This window comes from Sinocyclocheilus rhinocerous, unplaced genomic scaffold, assembly GCF_001515625.1.
Source record: "Sinocyclocheilus rhinocerous isolate Xijiao unplaced genomic scaffold, SAMN03320098_v1.1 scaffold431, whole genome shotgun sequence".
Classification (NCBI taxonomy): Eukaryota; Metazoa; Chordata; class Actinopteri; order Cypriniformes; family Cyprinidae; genus Sinocyclocheilus; species Sinocyclocheilus rhinocerous.
The window spans coordinates 895,637-911,556 of NW_015624541.1; the positions used below are offsets into that span (position 1 = coordinate 895,637).

Here is a 15,920-nt window from a genome sequence, read left to right on the forward strand (position 1 = left end):
ATGTATAAAAATTTCTCTTTGTTAAGATTTACTTAATCTTTAGTTGATTTTTCTCTCCAAGTTTATGTTTTTCTTTCTCATCTCTCTCTTTGTACTGTACTAAACTGTGGGAAGTAGAACAGTAAATATCAGCAGTAATTGCAAAACTGGAATTAGTGTTTGTGTCTGACGTGGGGCTGGTCCTCTGTTAAGGAAGGAATGTGGCACTCTGAACGGCTGTGAAACGGGGGAGGCCAAGATCACCGGAGCCTACGGTCTACCTGCAAAACGTGAGTCACTCAACACACCAATCATCATGCAAATGGCATATAAACATCAAATGTTTTGAACTCTGTAATGTAGGATGATGAATTCAGAATCATTTCGTAGAATTAAACCTGGGCATCTTTTTCAGTACGCAGCTTGGATGGATAAGGCGAAGAGCAAACCTTGCTTGTGTTTACGCTTGATCGCTTCAAAGTCAGCGTCAGACTTTTGTAGAAACTAAATTACACTTCATAAATGTCATAAAGTACATTTTTTGCAAGGTTTTTCATTTCCTGTTTTAGGATTGTAAGCAGGTGTTGTGCAACCTCTCTAGCGAAATGTCAAACGGTCGCGTACATGTTGCACGCTGCCATATGAATAAATGAATAAACCATCAACACAAACCTTTTTGCCTATCATTCTCCCTCCCTCCCCCCTTCCATCTCCCTCCCTCTCTTTCACTCTTCCAGAGAGTATTCAGTAATTATGTAGTCAGACAGTGTTTACAGAAGCAAGCACACTTTAATTTATTCGCACACTTAGCAGTAATTTCCTTGTCTAATTCGTGGGAAGTAGAACAGTAAATATCAGCAGTAATTGCAAAACTGGAATTAGTGTTTGTGTCTGACTGTGTCCACCGCACACTGCTTTTATAATGACTGATCTAATTATAAGTTATGTATGAACAGGTATTTCTGATTTGTGAACTGTGAAAATGTAACATTTAAAAATTACAATTTTCTGGTTTTCTACTTATTTTCATAGGTAGAGCATCATGAAGATGTGGGTTAGAATTCATTCCCTTTCTCTCTCACTAGATTTTTACATTTTCTTTCTTACATTTGTATATGCAAAACTGGCTGCTACAAATGCTTGGGTGTTCAGCCGATCCCCAAGTGTCATATCTGGATTTTAAATATGGCTCAGGTCACTCCCTCAGTGGAAATCTTTGGTATTTTTTCATCCATTATGTCATCTACCAGATTATGAACACAATGGTCATTTGGAAAAGTAATAGCAAACCTCTCTTCAACATGTTGAAAGATTTGAGATGTCAATCATATCCGTTGCAAGAAGAGTTTAAAGGGATAGTTCACCCCAAAATTAAAATTCTGTCATCATTTACTCACCCTCATGTTGTTCCAGATCCATAAACTAAAAAATTAAAGCCTAAATTAAATCTGTTCATCATATAAAGTGTCCATATCTCTTTTACAAGACTTCAATAAAACTGTCAGATTCACATGGATTCATTTTAAAATGCCTTGATCTTGGATCTAATTTTTTGTTACCTGGACTTTCAATGAAGGGAAACTTCAGGTTTCATTCAAAAAAAAATTTAATTTTTAAGTTAATTTTTAAAAAATCCTTAAAGCTGAATTATGTAACTTTTAAGCATTTAAATACTTTCTTCTATCCCAGCTTAATATTCAGAGACAATTATAAGTATATCTTATGCTGTTCAATACTGTAAATATTATGTTTCTGTGGTGCTATGAAAACTCCCCTATTGCTGTTCTACACAACAACACTCACTCAACCAGTGGTGTGAGTTGGGGGCGGGGCTATCATATTATTCAATCAACGATTGATGTGGGCGTATTTGGAAACTTTTTTTGAAAACAAGGTTTGTTTTTGCTGTTCCGTTCGGTGGCACAGAAATTATATACTTCAGTTTGAACCCAAAGTATGCGTGATAGTATTGGAAAGCATTTCTAACTACAGTCAAAAGCCCCTAAATAAAATCTGAGATTTGAGTGTTTGTATAGAGTATTGTCATGTTTTGACTGCCTGAGCTGCAGTTTGCACATGTTGTGAGTGATAGTTTGTGTCTTATAGGAAAACAGATGTATAGTAATAATACATGCACTGCCCAGGTTGAGGGGGTGAACTAGAAACCCAGTGGATCTCATTGGTGTATGAAAGGCAGAATGTGCAGCTCCTGTTAGTCCCTAAGTCCACCTGTGTACCAATACAGCCTTGACTAGGGACGCAACCATACAAAACAACCATTGCTAGGGGGGAGAAAGAGAAGAGAGAAGCATATTTATCAATACACACACATACACATATTCTTCCTGAGCCTTCATTTCCCTCTGTGGCCAATTAACCCTAATTAAAATCCACACAGGCCAATCGAACACCCACCCTTCTCTCCTGTTATTTAACTAATCCCTTTCTCTCTCTCTCTCTCTCTCTCTCTCTCTCTCTCTCTCTCCACCTATCCATCATTTGCTCATAGACTGGATGAATAACAAGGTTCAATTACTTAATTATATTTATTAAACAATTCAATGAAATACTGTTATTTCTGTTATTTCGAATGAATTTTGGACCGCAGCTTTCTCAAAATCACAGCATTTTCTTGTCATAACGGATCGGATGAAAGCAAATGTGAAAGGAGAGCGAACTATTGTGCGGGCCGTCATGCTTGATCGGCTGGGGACTGCTGGTACATTGTAACTCAACTGTCAAGCAGATTTGAATTTGAGAAAAAGGAGAGAAACACAAAAAGTGAGTCAAACACCTTCAGACCTTTCAGATGATAAGCAGTCCATCTTAGCTGGCTGCCTTTTTTAAATCGACGCACCTGCTCCCCTGCTGCAGAATGGGGATATAGTTGTGCACGGTGACTTTTTCTTCTCCAGGGGGTTTGGTGGAAGAGTCCAGGGCCTCCCTTTGTGCACGAGACGGGAGGCTTGGGTTTGGTCTGGATGAGTGAACAGTGAGACTTGGTAGCGGAAAGACAGACAACCTTTCACTGAGAGGGAGGGAGAGGAGGAAAGAGAAAGGCGAGCAGGCAGGAGGAAGGAGGGAAGGAGGGGGGAACAAACAGAGGAGTGATTTAGAGCTTGATAATAGCAAGTTTGGAGTAGATTCATCGATACGTTATGGGTGTTGTCAGGTTTTGGTGTGTAGTATGGGAGCTGCGTGGGCAGAAAGAACAGTGTGTTTTCTCAGGATCAGGCTTTAGAAGACAGTCTGTACGACCACATGCACACTGATGCTGTGACCCAGCATATATTAAAGTACAAAACCACAAAAAGTATTGAAATACGATACATAAATAATCTTGAAATAAATTTGAAATGTAAATATATAAATAAATAAATATATGTATCTAAAATGAATAAGGGGCTAATAAAATACTAATACAGTAATCTATAAAAATGTAGCTTATATGTTTATTTATTTATTTAAATATGTATTTTTTTAATAAATTAATAAATAAACAAATTTGGTTTGTTTTAATATTTTATTGGCCCTTATTAATTTTAGATACAGCTATGTATTATTATTATTAACCAATTTAAATACACCAAATCACTTGTTGCTAAATAAATTATATATAGTTTCATAATTTATATACAAAATACAAGTGTCTCTTTATCTGTATGTCAGGTTTCAACACAAATGTTAAATTAAAAAATATATAAATATACATGTATAAATATGTAATTTCTTTATTTTTAATTTTGTGTTGAAACCCTGACATGCATAAGTACACAGACACAGTACTTGTTGTAGGTGATATTATTTGGGTATACTTTACAACAAGTATGAAAGGTAACTCATCCAATTTACAGCTTAAATTATACATTTCAGTAAATACTGTTTAACTACAAGGTTCTGAATCTACATTGTGCTACACTGTAACTCTGAACTCTTAACTTTCTTCCCCACACACGCTCTGTTGTAAGAGTGCTTGTGTGTGTTTGTTTTAGAGAGCAAACAGGAGCGACAGAGGAAGAGTTGAGCAGTGCGATATCTAAACCTCCCGGCAGTTTTTCGTAGTTTGCTTTCACCTCCAGCTGCACCTGTGTCTGCAGTGATTGTCATCCTGTCTCTCTTCCTTCTACACCCGCTTCAGCAGATCATGCTGTGCCACAAACATGACAACACTTTGTGATACTGTACTTCCAGTCAAACATATGCCCACTGTTCTCTGTTGTTTTTTCCTTTCCTATCCATTGTTTCCTTTTGCACTTCATATGCGAGTGTCTGCAAGTCGGGGTGTGTTTATGTATGTGTGTGTTTCTGTGTGAGTTATGTCTCTGCCCAACTTGATGTATGATGGTGCTGCTGGACTAAACAAACAGAGGTGGATCGATGCTGTAAACACTGCAGAGTGCAGCGGTAAATAAACGCAGCCGGACAGCACGCAGCGCAGAGAGGTGTCGGGGAGGGATGCGGGGGGTGGATGGATGAGCGAAAGAGGAGTGGGAGTGTAACTGATGGTGGGCTGCTGGATGTCCAAAGGACAAGCGGGGCAAAGGGGAGAGATTGAGGAGATGCCACAGATGTGACACACAAGGACACGAGACATTGAGAGGACAGATGGATGAATGTTTTGGACAGAAAAGGAGGACAAGGGAAATGGACATGATGTCTGCGGTTGAGCTGAGTGTCAATGGGAGGAGGAAACAGGAAATTGAGATGAGAGGGTGCAGGATCGAGACAAGTGGGGCTTTAGTAATTGAGAAACAGACAGATGGCAGAGATGGGAACAACAAACTGAAAGTGCAGTTAGTGTAAGTGAATAAGAGGAGAGCTAATCAAAAGTCTAGACACAATGAATAAACAAGTTTGTGTGACACATTAGGGGTTCTTCAGCTTTCTCCTATACAGAAAGCCTACTAAAGCTTGTAATGTATGTACTGTATTATTATTTTATTAATTTGGTAGCATTTATGTGTAAAACAATTGCAGTCTAGACATAATTTTATAATTATTTAAATAACAGTCATATTCTTTGACTTAGAAAACGGCATTTCAATTAAACGCTTACATTTTAGATTAAAAGTAAAAATTTCTACTTTGGAATGCATCAAATCGATAACTTCCTTTTTGAACTAGAATAAAATCTCTAATTTGATGCTTTGAGCTGTTTCTTGTTACTCTTATTAACATGTACCATGGAAACCATAGAATCTGCCAACATTTATTAGTGTCTGCCATTGCTACTGTTATTACAGTAAACAGTGGTAACATGCCAGTAAAAAGATTGTGAAATCAATTACACAGTTTGAAGCTGATTCCATATGAACTCTTATATTTATTTTTAATAATTGCAGTCACTATGGTATTGTGCCAGAAACTGTGGTTACCGTGGTAAAAGATTAAACACTCCCAATGCACATCACCTCAGTTGTTGACAGCATCTATCAGTACAGCAGTTACTGCGAAGAGATATTTCGATATTGTGGAGTAATATATCATTATATATTACCATACCTCATCAGAAGAAACAAGCCAAAAGACCCTTCCAATAGCAATCTGTTATTTCTGTAAGTAGGTCACACTGTAATACAAAGGCCAAGTTCTGTCAAAGCCAAGATCACTGAAATTGATATACCAACACCACTACTAAATGGAACATTTTTGCTATTGAGGGTAAACTGGGTCGTTTATCGTGCTTTGACATGTTTGAAAAAAACTTTTTTTCTTTTTTTAGCTTTTAGAAGACCTAAATTCTAAATTTAAATAAAATAAGTCCAAATTAAATGAATCCATTTTTGTTTACTATAATTCCAGAATATGGTCAGATTACAATCTTTTAATTTAAATAAACTAAATAAATTAATTTATTTAGTTTATATAATTTATATAAAGTTTATAATTTATATTAAAAAATTTTTTTTTAAATGTCTTAATAAGGGTTTTCATCTTTTTTTAACTAATGATTTAAAAAAAGAATTACAATTAATTTAAATGACAAAAATGGAAATCTGACCATTTATTTAGATGAATCAGTCTCAATATAACAATCTAACTGCACAAAATGCAGACTAAACAAAGTACATTTGCTCTTGTCCATTTCAGTTACTGTAAGTTATAATTAAATATATTTTAACTACTGTTCAAAAGTTTGGGATTGGATTTTATTTTAATTTTTTTTAAGAAGTCTCTCCTAGGGCTTTATTTTATCAAAAATACAGTAAAACAGTAACATGTGAAATATTATTACAATTTAAAATAACGTTTTCCCTTTAACTTTTTTCCTGTGATGGCATTATAAATGCATTTACTGTCACTTTTGATCAATTTAATGAATAATTGCTAAATGAAAGTATTAATTTATTTTTTTTTAAATCGTACAGACCCAAACCTTTGAACGATATCATGAACAAATGTATGTTTTAGAAACATGGATAGATAAAAGGGAGGGATGCAGACAGGAAGTTGAAGTTATGAAACACATTCACATATTTTTCTGATATTTTTGTATGATTTCTGTCTTTCTTTGGCTTTGTCTCTTTCACAGATGTTATTCACACCGTGGGGCCAATAGTCCATGATTCAGTGGGGGAGAGAGAGGAACAAGCACTGAGAAGCTGTTATTATACCTGTCTGCACACAGCAACTAAGAACCACCTGCGGACCGTGGTGAGGGTCTCAACACACACACACTCATAATAGATTCAGACTTGATGTCTTGGCTGCGATATACAGTAGCTACTTGTATGCAATTTTAACGGCCCACCGCAATCTCGAAACTTACACACTGGTTGCACATAAACTCAGGTACATACAGTTAACATGTTAAACTCTCACCCCTATCACTCACATCTCACAGCTGCGTCACGGTATGAGAATCAAAAAGCCAGCAATCCAGTCATAACACAGCACATAACTCGCACTCCACTAGTGCCCTAACAATTTTTATATGAATCTACTAAAACAGTTGAGAGCCGTTTCAGCTTTATTTCTTTCAGAGATTGATTTATTGAAGACAGATTACTGTATGTATAAAAGATTTTAACACAGTGCACCAGCAAGGATAAAAATACACACAGGCACAGCTATTGTTAAGGTTCTTAGGAAGGAGCAAGTGAGGGCTGCAGCATCATAACGTCTTATGGGGACTTCCTATTTATCTTTATGTAACTGGTGTTCACTGTGAAAAAATAACTTTAGCCAAGTGTTGTGTTATTAGGAATAGTTCACCTTAAAAAACAAAACAAAACAGATAGCTCATAATTTACACATCCTCATGTCATTTCCTGTGATATTTTTGTTTTATTTATATACTTTTATTGTGTTTATTAGTATTTTAAGTTTTAATCATTTTGTTATGTGCTTTTGTCATTTTGATTAATCTTTGTATTGCTATGTATATTTGATTACATTTTATTACAGTTCTAGTTTTATTCATTTTAGTACTTCAACTTATTTCAGTTGGTTTGCCAAGCCAACATTTCTGATTTTCGTTTAATTTTTCTAATACTTGTATTTTATTTCATCTTCATTTCAATGACCAAAGTTTAATTAACAAAAACAAAACTGGTCATTTCAACCCAGTATCATTTTTCCATGAAACACAAAAGTTGTTGTTGTGGTAAATGTTCTGGCTGCTTTTCCATATATTATAACGGCATGGAGGCAGGTGAAAATTGAGCTCAAATGTGAACTTAAAAGTATCATTACAAGTTCTTTGATAGCTTTTGAACAGAATGAAGCAAATGCAACAGTCTTATTTGGTTATTTTTATGCTCAACATCCTCCATCCCCATTCACTTTCATCGTATAGAAAAGTGGCAGCCAGGCCTTTCAGCAATGTAGCTCCTTTTGTGTTCCACAGAAGAAAGGTTTGGAAGAACATGGAGGAGAGTAAATGACAGAAATTTCATTCCCTTATTTGATTTCAAAGTGCTATCCATACGTGCTGGGGTTTGCAAGACACAAAGTGGTACCTTCGCAGCAAATGCTTTTAAAACACCAACAAATGTCTGTGACTCGGCCCATTTGTTTTAAAGTAAAGCTTTTGTTTTAAAGGTCCTTAATTCTGGGGCACAAGTGACTCGTTGTCATTAATAATGGATTGTATCTTTAATGGGTTGTAATTAATCAACTTTCAATCACCTTCCCCTGTAAAAGCTGTTGTTTTGAATAGGTGCAACAATAAGTGCTTTGTAAACCTTAATTTATTTTATTATAATACAAAACATTTATTTAAAGAAGCTTTTAGTGGTTCATACATAGACAATAAAACTATTTTTCACACTTTTAATTACATAACACTGAAATCTGTATTTCTTTTTATGTCTTTTATGTTGATGTCTAGGCTATTCCCTGCATCTCTACTGGAGTGTACGGTGGGTGCAAATTACAGCGTTTTTTTTTTTCTCAATCGATGTTTACTTTTCATCTTTAATTGCTTTGTCTTACATCAATTATTTATATTTATATGTCCTTTGTACTCATAGTCTATACATGACTGTGTGTAATTGATAACAGGTTGGTTGATTTAGAGTTTTCAATGGGCTCATTTATTATTAAAACCTATGATCATTCATTAACCGCATTTATGAGTTTACATCAATGGTACTTCATTCCCTGTGTTTATGACATTCTATCTAACCTAATCAATGGTACGGTTATGAACCTCGGCTATGCCGTGACCTCCGTGCTCATGCACGAGTTCTTATTTGTGGTTGTTTATGTAGTAGGAACCTCATTTTAGGAATTCTGGGAGTAGATATCACTTGCAGTAGTATGAGGGATTTTCAGATTAAGGGTGGGATTAGACGGTCAGATTAGGTGCGAGAGCATGTCACTGTGATTATAATCCTCCTTCTTAGCGATACGTGTCAAGATTAAACTCAAAAATGAACCCGGCAAACAGCTTCAGTTCGAAAACAACCACCATCAGTGATTAATTTTCAAGTCTTTAAACAGAAAATATGGTGTCGTGCATCGGCAGAATTGTGAGTGCTGACAAGGTGTGAACATGTTGATGTCTGACGCCTCTTGGTTAATCATACAAATTACATTATTACAATCAAAGTAATGTGTATATCTATAATAATATCAAGGTTGTTTTCATTTACTTTGTGTTTTGGGGGCTGTCAGTTTAATGCATCAATGGTTTATTTTTAGATTAATTATTTTAAAAAAAAACACTAACAAAATTTATATAGCATGAGAATGCTGCGATGACCAAAGTCTGCATGTGCATAGATTTAAAGAACATTTAAAATATATATAAAAAGACAATATTTTAACCTTTTGTAAATGTTTATTCAGTGCTTTCATCTGCCACAATAATGTCTTTGAAATATCTTTATTTGGGTGCAATAATTGTGATTGTTTTGTTTAGTCAATCAGCGCATTGTAATTTAAGCCCTTTTTAATAAACGTAATTTAAACGTTAATCGATTGAAAGTCCTAGTATAAATCTGATGTGTATTGTGTTCATGGGTTGGACGATGTGTGTGGTGCAGGATATCCACCTGATCAAGCAGTCGAAGTTGCCCTGAGAACAGTGAGAGAATACCTGGAGCAAAACCACGAGAAGGTGTGTGTGTCATTTCCCTATTGGTGTTCTTTTCTTGCCATTGTTGTTATTGTTCGACGAGGAACACACCGTGGCAAACAGATGGTGGCTGCGTAGGGAGTTACTTTTCTGAGTCAGCATGCACACACACACAAATATAACCTCACAGTTTTAATTGGTTCCTAACGGAGCTTGAATAGGCTTTGCAGAACAGCACAAATACAACAAATCCACAAACATATTGACACAATCTCTGGCCCTTGTGACTTAATGTGAGTCCAGAGTAAATTTAACAGGAAATGAGCCATGAGGATGTCTTTGACAAAACTTCTGCACATCCCATACTGCAGTCTCTCTCTCTCTCTCTCTCTCTCTCTCTCTTCCCTGGTCACATATGTGTCTTTTTTTCCCTTCTGTCATCTCTCACTGATCTGTCTTTCCTGTCCTGAGCTTTCATCTCACTCTGCGCTGCGTGCTTAGTTGCTCTTGCCTTCTTTTACGCTACAGACATACAAAATGACAGACACCCTAATTACGGCACACTAATTAACCAGCACTTTGCTGCTTGCTAAACCTACCACTTTCCATATGCATCCAGAAAAATTGTACAGAATGGAAGAGCGAAAGTACTAGTTTTGTATTTTTTTTTTTTTACTTTTTATGATTATATATTTTATTATATATTCAGTTTATTCTATTTATTCTACTTTTATTATTTTAAAAATGTGTTATATTGTGTATTGCATTTTCTTTGAGATGAGATATTTGGATGAGAAAATAATCAACAGCACTTAAAAAAATCTTACGAAATATGTCTAAGTACATCTAAGGCCATGTTTTTTTAAGAGTGAATGTGAGAGGTAATGAAAAACTAACAGCAAAAGGTCACATAAAAGAAGGCGGTACCTTCACGTTGATGTGATTGGCTGATTACCCTGTCAATTAGATAACGCCCACCTATCATGATCGCAGCCAGTCTGTAAATCGACCTGAATGAGTCAGGCTAGTGGAAATGGACTGACTAATTAATTACAGAGTGAACAACTCACCCACTTGGACAAAACCACTCATGTCTGGATCAAAATGAACTTGAAATGATGATGAAGATATGCGAGACATTTTTTAGTAAACACTTAGTTAAATTAAATTGGCACCTCCATGTAATCTTCATGGCACCTGCAGTGTTTACTGAGGATTTGTTGATTTGGTTTGGAAAGAAGGCAACTATTAATAATAACAAACTGCACAAAATATGCATTTTATGCATCTGAAACTTAAAAAAAAAACATATAAAATTGACTTTGATATCATTTAGTGTAACATTCTCTATGTTAATGTTAATATAGTATGTTAATATAAACAAGCTAAATATTATAGTATTATTTTCTTATTGATAGTGTATGGTAAATAGTTTGCCATATGCTTTTAACCCAGAAACCAAACCGAAAATTTGACCTCCTCATTTCTGTAGTGCATTACATTACAAATGCTTTGGCAATGTAAAGCTTCATTTTGAATCTGAATCAGACAGACAAAGCGACACAGGATGAGTGAGCCAGAGAGGCAAAAGGGAATGAAAAAAGACAATCTATAGAGACCAAAGAGAGAAAAATGAGAGTGAGAGAGATTTCAGTGGCAGAGTAGGAGTGCTAGCTGGATGCAGTGATGTGTTACAGGAACATGATTAGAAGCAGGAACAGCCCACCTGCCCTCACCACTGTTGTCATGGAGATGGAGGTTCTAGGACGCTGGCACGGATCTCGATGTATTCTTTATGTTGTTGCTTGCCATGAAGCATTTGGGACTGGTGCTGGTGTTCTGTCAAGGACAGTTAGGTCACTGGCACTGCGCCTCTCCGCCTAGAAAGACAAGAAATTGGAATATGCTAAGCGATTGCACCCAAGTGGTCTTTTTCAGAAGACCCTCTCTTCACACAAGACTGAGAAGGCTACAAGTCAGAAATCAGTGAATTGGATAAATGAACCTTTTTCTTCAGTTAAATGGAATATTTGAAGTTCAATTCATGCCACAGAAAATAATCTCACAAACACAAACACTTTGACAGAAATGAACTTATAAAGGAGTTCTAGAAGATGTGCAGTTTTTTTTAACATTATTTACTTTCGTAATCGCTTTTATTTCATTTGACTATATTCACAAGAATTTAAGCAAATTTCTGCTATAGCTTTAGAGAGTATAGCAAGGATGAAGGGGCACATTTGTTTCATTTGAATGAAGTTTGTGATATATTATTACAGGTACATTCTTCTCAGTTGTGTCTATGAAGTATTGTCGGTTTCTGCTGTGCAGCAGCAAAATCAGAGCTTGAATGTGAGATTCTCTATGGTCATTTATTTTTTATTTCTTGTCTCTTTTTCTGTTTTAATCTGCTGTCAGCTGGACCGGGTCATCTTCTGTGTGTTTCTGAAGTCTGACAAAGAGCTCTATGAAACGATGTTGCCTGCATACTTCCCACGAGGTCTGTCATCACACACACGCACACACAAACACATACACACGCTTGTTGCGTTTTCATGTTTTATTGGGACTTTCCATAGACTTTTACACTGTACAGACTGTATACTCTATCCCCTAAAACTAACCCTCACAGAAAACTTTCTGCATTTTTACTTTTCAAACAAACAAACAAAAGGCACATAATTTAGTATGATTTAAAAGCTGTTTTCCTCATGGGGACCAAAAATTGTCCCCACAAGGTCAAAAATCTTGTTTTACTATCCTTTTACTATCCAACGTAGGGTTTACCTAGACCACAAATCCCTCTCTCACACACACACCCTTATACTTTAAATGAAGTCTTCCAACCATTATTCATTACCTTTTGTGTTTTAACACTGATTTGATTTCCTTACGCGATAGCAGACATTTATAATTGTTTAAAATTCATAACCACCCTTGATCATTTATGCTTTCTAAACAAACTGTACTCAGTAGTTGTGCACTTTATCAGTATGTACATTTCAAAAATCTAAATAATTTAAGTATTTTTCTCCTCAAAGTCTTCCATCTATCCCTCCCGCAGTGAGAAGACAAGTAATTGGTAGTCCTAACTGTGACGTCAATGTATTAGTGTTTGTTTTTTCTGTGTTCTGGGACACAGGGTACAAACTAGTGCAATGAGCTGTACGTCTGTAGCTTGCACTGATAACAAACCAACACTGACTACATTAGTGTTTTTAATGGAAGCAGTGTTTACCTTGCTAAAATAAATTAATTAAAAACCAGCAGACTGACTAATTTGGTATTTCATATCACTAAATATTAAACACCCCCAACCATATTGACTGGTGCTATTATTTGCACCTTTTTTTAAATGTAACATGAACTGTTACATGAATGTTGCATGAACGATCCTTGTTCTAATAATCACAGTTATGACATGATGTTATTGAGATCTCACACAGAAGCCGAACTCCAAACATTAGTGTTCATGCAAATGTCTGTTACTGTATGTGTGTTTGCTGTGCTCTATTAGACCTGTTTTTTCACCTCCAGGTTCACCGCCAAAGAGCAAATTATGAGAGGATGGCATAGTTGCTGTGGAAACGCCACACAATCTGCTTTTCCGTCACATCACTGTCTCGCTTTTACCTGATGCAGCCCCTACAAACAACATCAACAACAGCTGCCTGACACTACCTGATTTATTCATATCACCAAACCAGTGCTCCATGAAATTCAATGATTGCTATTAGCTTCCCGCTGGAAGTCATATTGCTATTGGATTTGTGTTAATATTAATAACAATGCGGGCTTACAAGTGGTAGTTCACCCAAAAATTACACATAGATAGCATTTCTTTTTTCTGCTTTTCTTATTTTTATTTTATTATTATTTGTTTTGTCTGTACAGTGGAAGTGAGTGGGGTCCATCTCTATTTGAACCCCAACATTCTTCAAAATATATTCGACAGAAGAATGAATGTGTGACATTTTTAGGTGAAACAGAAAAATTATTGCTTCAAATATAATGTGTGTGCATGACCATTTATGTCTCAAATTCTGTGTCTTTCAAATCTATTTATGGCTTACTCTTATTATTACTCCTTCCAGGAACAATTTTCTGCAGTTATATGATTTGCACTGCATTAGCATTGAAATTATAAAAGATATCATATGTGAATATTGTTTACAGAGTTGAATAAAAAATTTAATTAAGGCAATCAAAGGAAGAAAAGGAGTATGTCAATTGTTATAACACTTAACCTATAATGAAAGTGCACTATTTGTACTTCTTCAATGTACTTTCTGTCTTCCAGTATGATAAAAGACCCTCATTAAAGTCAACTCCTCTCTCTGAACTAATGGCTGGGGCTGCTCTTAATGCAACTTTCATTAATTACAACGTAAGCCTTCAAGTTTATTGTATTATGTCAGCAATTCGATTTAGAACAGATGAAATATTTTGAAGTATTGATGCAAATTGATTTTGTCAAATTCCTCGAGAAGAACTCGTAATTGTTTTGCGACAATTTTGTTCCCCACTCGTATCGTACGAATCGTGCATCTTTCATAGCGCTTTCCAAAAAAAAGATGAGTCTTCTTTCATCTCAACATGCTGCTATATCTGTGAAAGAAATGAGAGTGTGAGGGAGGCAGATGAAAGAGAGAGAGAGAGAGAGGGAGAGATTAGTTTAATAAACTCATCTGAAGCAATTTTCATTTTTTAATAAGCGACAGGCAGCTCAGATACTGTCATCAGGCAAGCTTCTCCAAATAATGAGAGTGGAGGAGAAAAAAGGGAGCGCAAGACAGTGAGGGAGGAAGAGCTCAGCAGAGTAATTATCCTAAATCCAGACTTCATCACCGTTCCATCAGCACTTTTTTTCCCCTCCTTCTTGCAATCCAGCTCCGTGTCCCTCTCTCTAGCCCTCTTAGTAAAGTGTTATTTAATTTGCTGTATTGGCACAGTGAACGCAGCCAGTGTGGGGCTGCTGCTGAAATAGTAACCCTTCAGTGACTATTACACTGACTGGGGTGCATCCTATACGCCAGCAGCTGAAGCACAGCGAGATGAGAGCTCCTCTTCTCTTTTTTGCTGCTTTCTCGCCTTATCTCTCTTTCCCATGCCCTCGTGCGCTCGTTTTCGATGATCCTATCGTGTCTCTCTCTCTTGGTTCCCTCCAGCTGCGTTCCCTGTGTATCGTCAGACTCATAACCCCAGATTCTGCCAGTCAAACGCAGCTCACTATCACTCGCAGCCCTTACATTTCATCCTGGTGCTCTGTCGCAGTTTATAGCCCTTCAATCTGGTTTAATCTTGAGGGTGCAGCCAGAAGTGTTTTTTGAGCCAAGTGGATTTAAATGTGACTTCCTAAATAATTATTTTTATTTTTGATTAAGTTCCAAGGTAAAAAAAAAAAAGCGTATGTCTCTACATTTTGGTCTAACCAAGTTGCAGTTGCTTAGCATTTTTTTATCCACCCTCACATGTCGCTCCAAACGCACAGGATTTTTTTTCTTTCCTCATTGAACACAAAAGGCGATCATTAAAATGTAAACGCTAATGCGTAATTTCCAGACAATGAGAAGTTGCATTTTTGTTCAGTTTATTTAAAATAATCCTGCATAAATGTGTTTGAACAAGCTGCATGCTCTATCCTCGCTCGGTTTGTCCCCCCTCTGGCCTGCGCTGGCTGTGTAGTTCATCATTAACATTTACTTTTTCTTTTTTTACATTTACATGTTCTTAAAATTAAATGTCCTTGTTTGGCTGCTATTTTGGGCTTTGAGATATTGCAAAAGTTTTATACTTAGTTCAGCAACTTTGGTCTTGACAGTTCCCTGCTAAGTCAAATAATGAAGTTCTACTTAAATGAGCTATGACGCAATTTATAGGTCAAACTGGAAGGCTAATTCACCATGAGTTCCCTCTGGAATTTCTTAAGGGTTTTTAAGAATCCCGGGTTTTGATTTATGAGTACAGTAAGGTCTGTGGTTAGCATTACTTGAAGAGATTTTTAAATTTTGTTCTACAATATAAATGATACACAGTCATATAACTCCTGCTGTAAGCTGCTAGATAAGGATTAGAAAATGACTCATAAAGGTTCATTTTCTTCCAATATTTAGGACTACAAACTGTGACAAACTCTACCACAAATAATGCACATACTGTTTTGGGACGAGCTCCATCAAAATAAAAAAAATTAAGAGCATTTTTAAGAGAGTGAACTCCTGGGTTATCAGGAAACTCTTTGTGTCAGGTGTTTACATATAAAAATATTTTTCTGCACGTTTTTTTTTTTAACATTTTGAAATTGCAAATTGATGCTACATTCAGACTACATACATACATTTATTAGCCCACATTTAGTTTATTTTTTAGCTAGTTATTTATTTCTTTTTTAGAAGAAAAAAAACAGTATGGTGGGTGT

At 36.0% G+C, this 15,920-nt stretch overlaps 1 protein-coding gene across 1 annotated transcript in view; it reads left to right on the plus strand.

Annotated features, from left to right (window-relative positions):
- Nucleotides 1-13,837, plus strand: part of LOC107741414 (O-acetyl-ADP-ribose deacetylase MACROD1-like) — a 58,772-nt gene extending 44,935 nt beyond the window's left edge. The window contains exons 5-9 of the mRNA XM_016554140.1: nucleotides 6,512-6,633; nucleotides 8,312-8,342; nucleotides 9,471-9,544; nucleotides 11,921-12,002; nucleotides 13,040-13,837. Coding sequence (XP_016409626.1) covers nucleotides 6,512-6,633; nucleotides 8,312-8,342; nucleotides 9,471-9,544; nucleotides 11,921-12,002; nucleotides 13,040-13,065 — 335 coding nt within the window. The 3' untranslated portion in view covers nucleotides 13,066-13,837. The remainder of the gene's footprint in view (nucleotides 1-6,511; nucleotides 6,634-8,311; nucleotides 8,343-9,470; nucleotides 9,545-11,920; nucleotides 12,003-13,039) is intronic.
- Nucleotides 13,838-15,920: the final 2,083 nt, after the last annotated feature.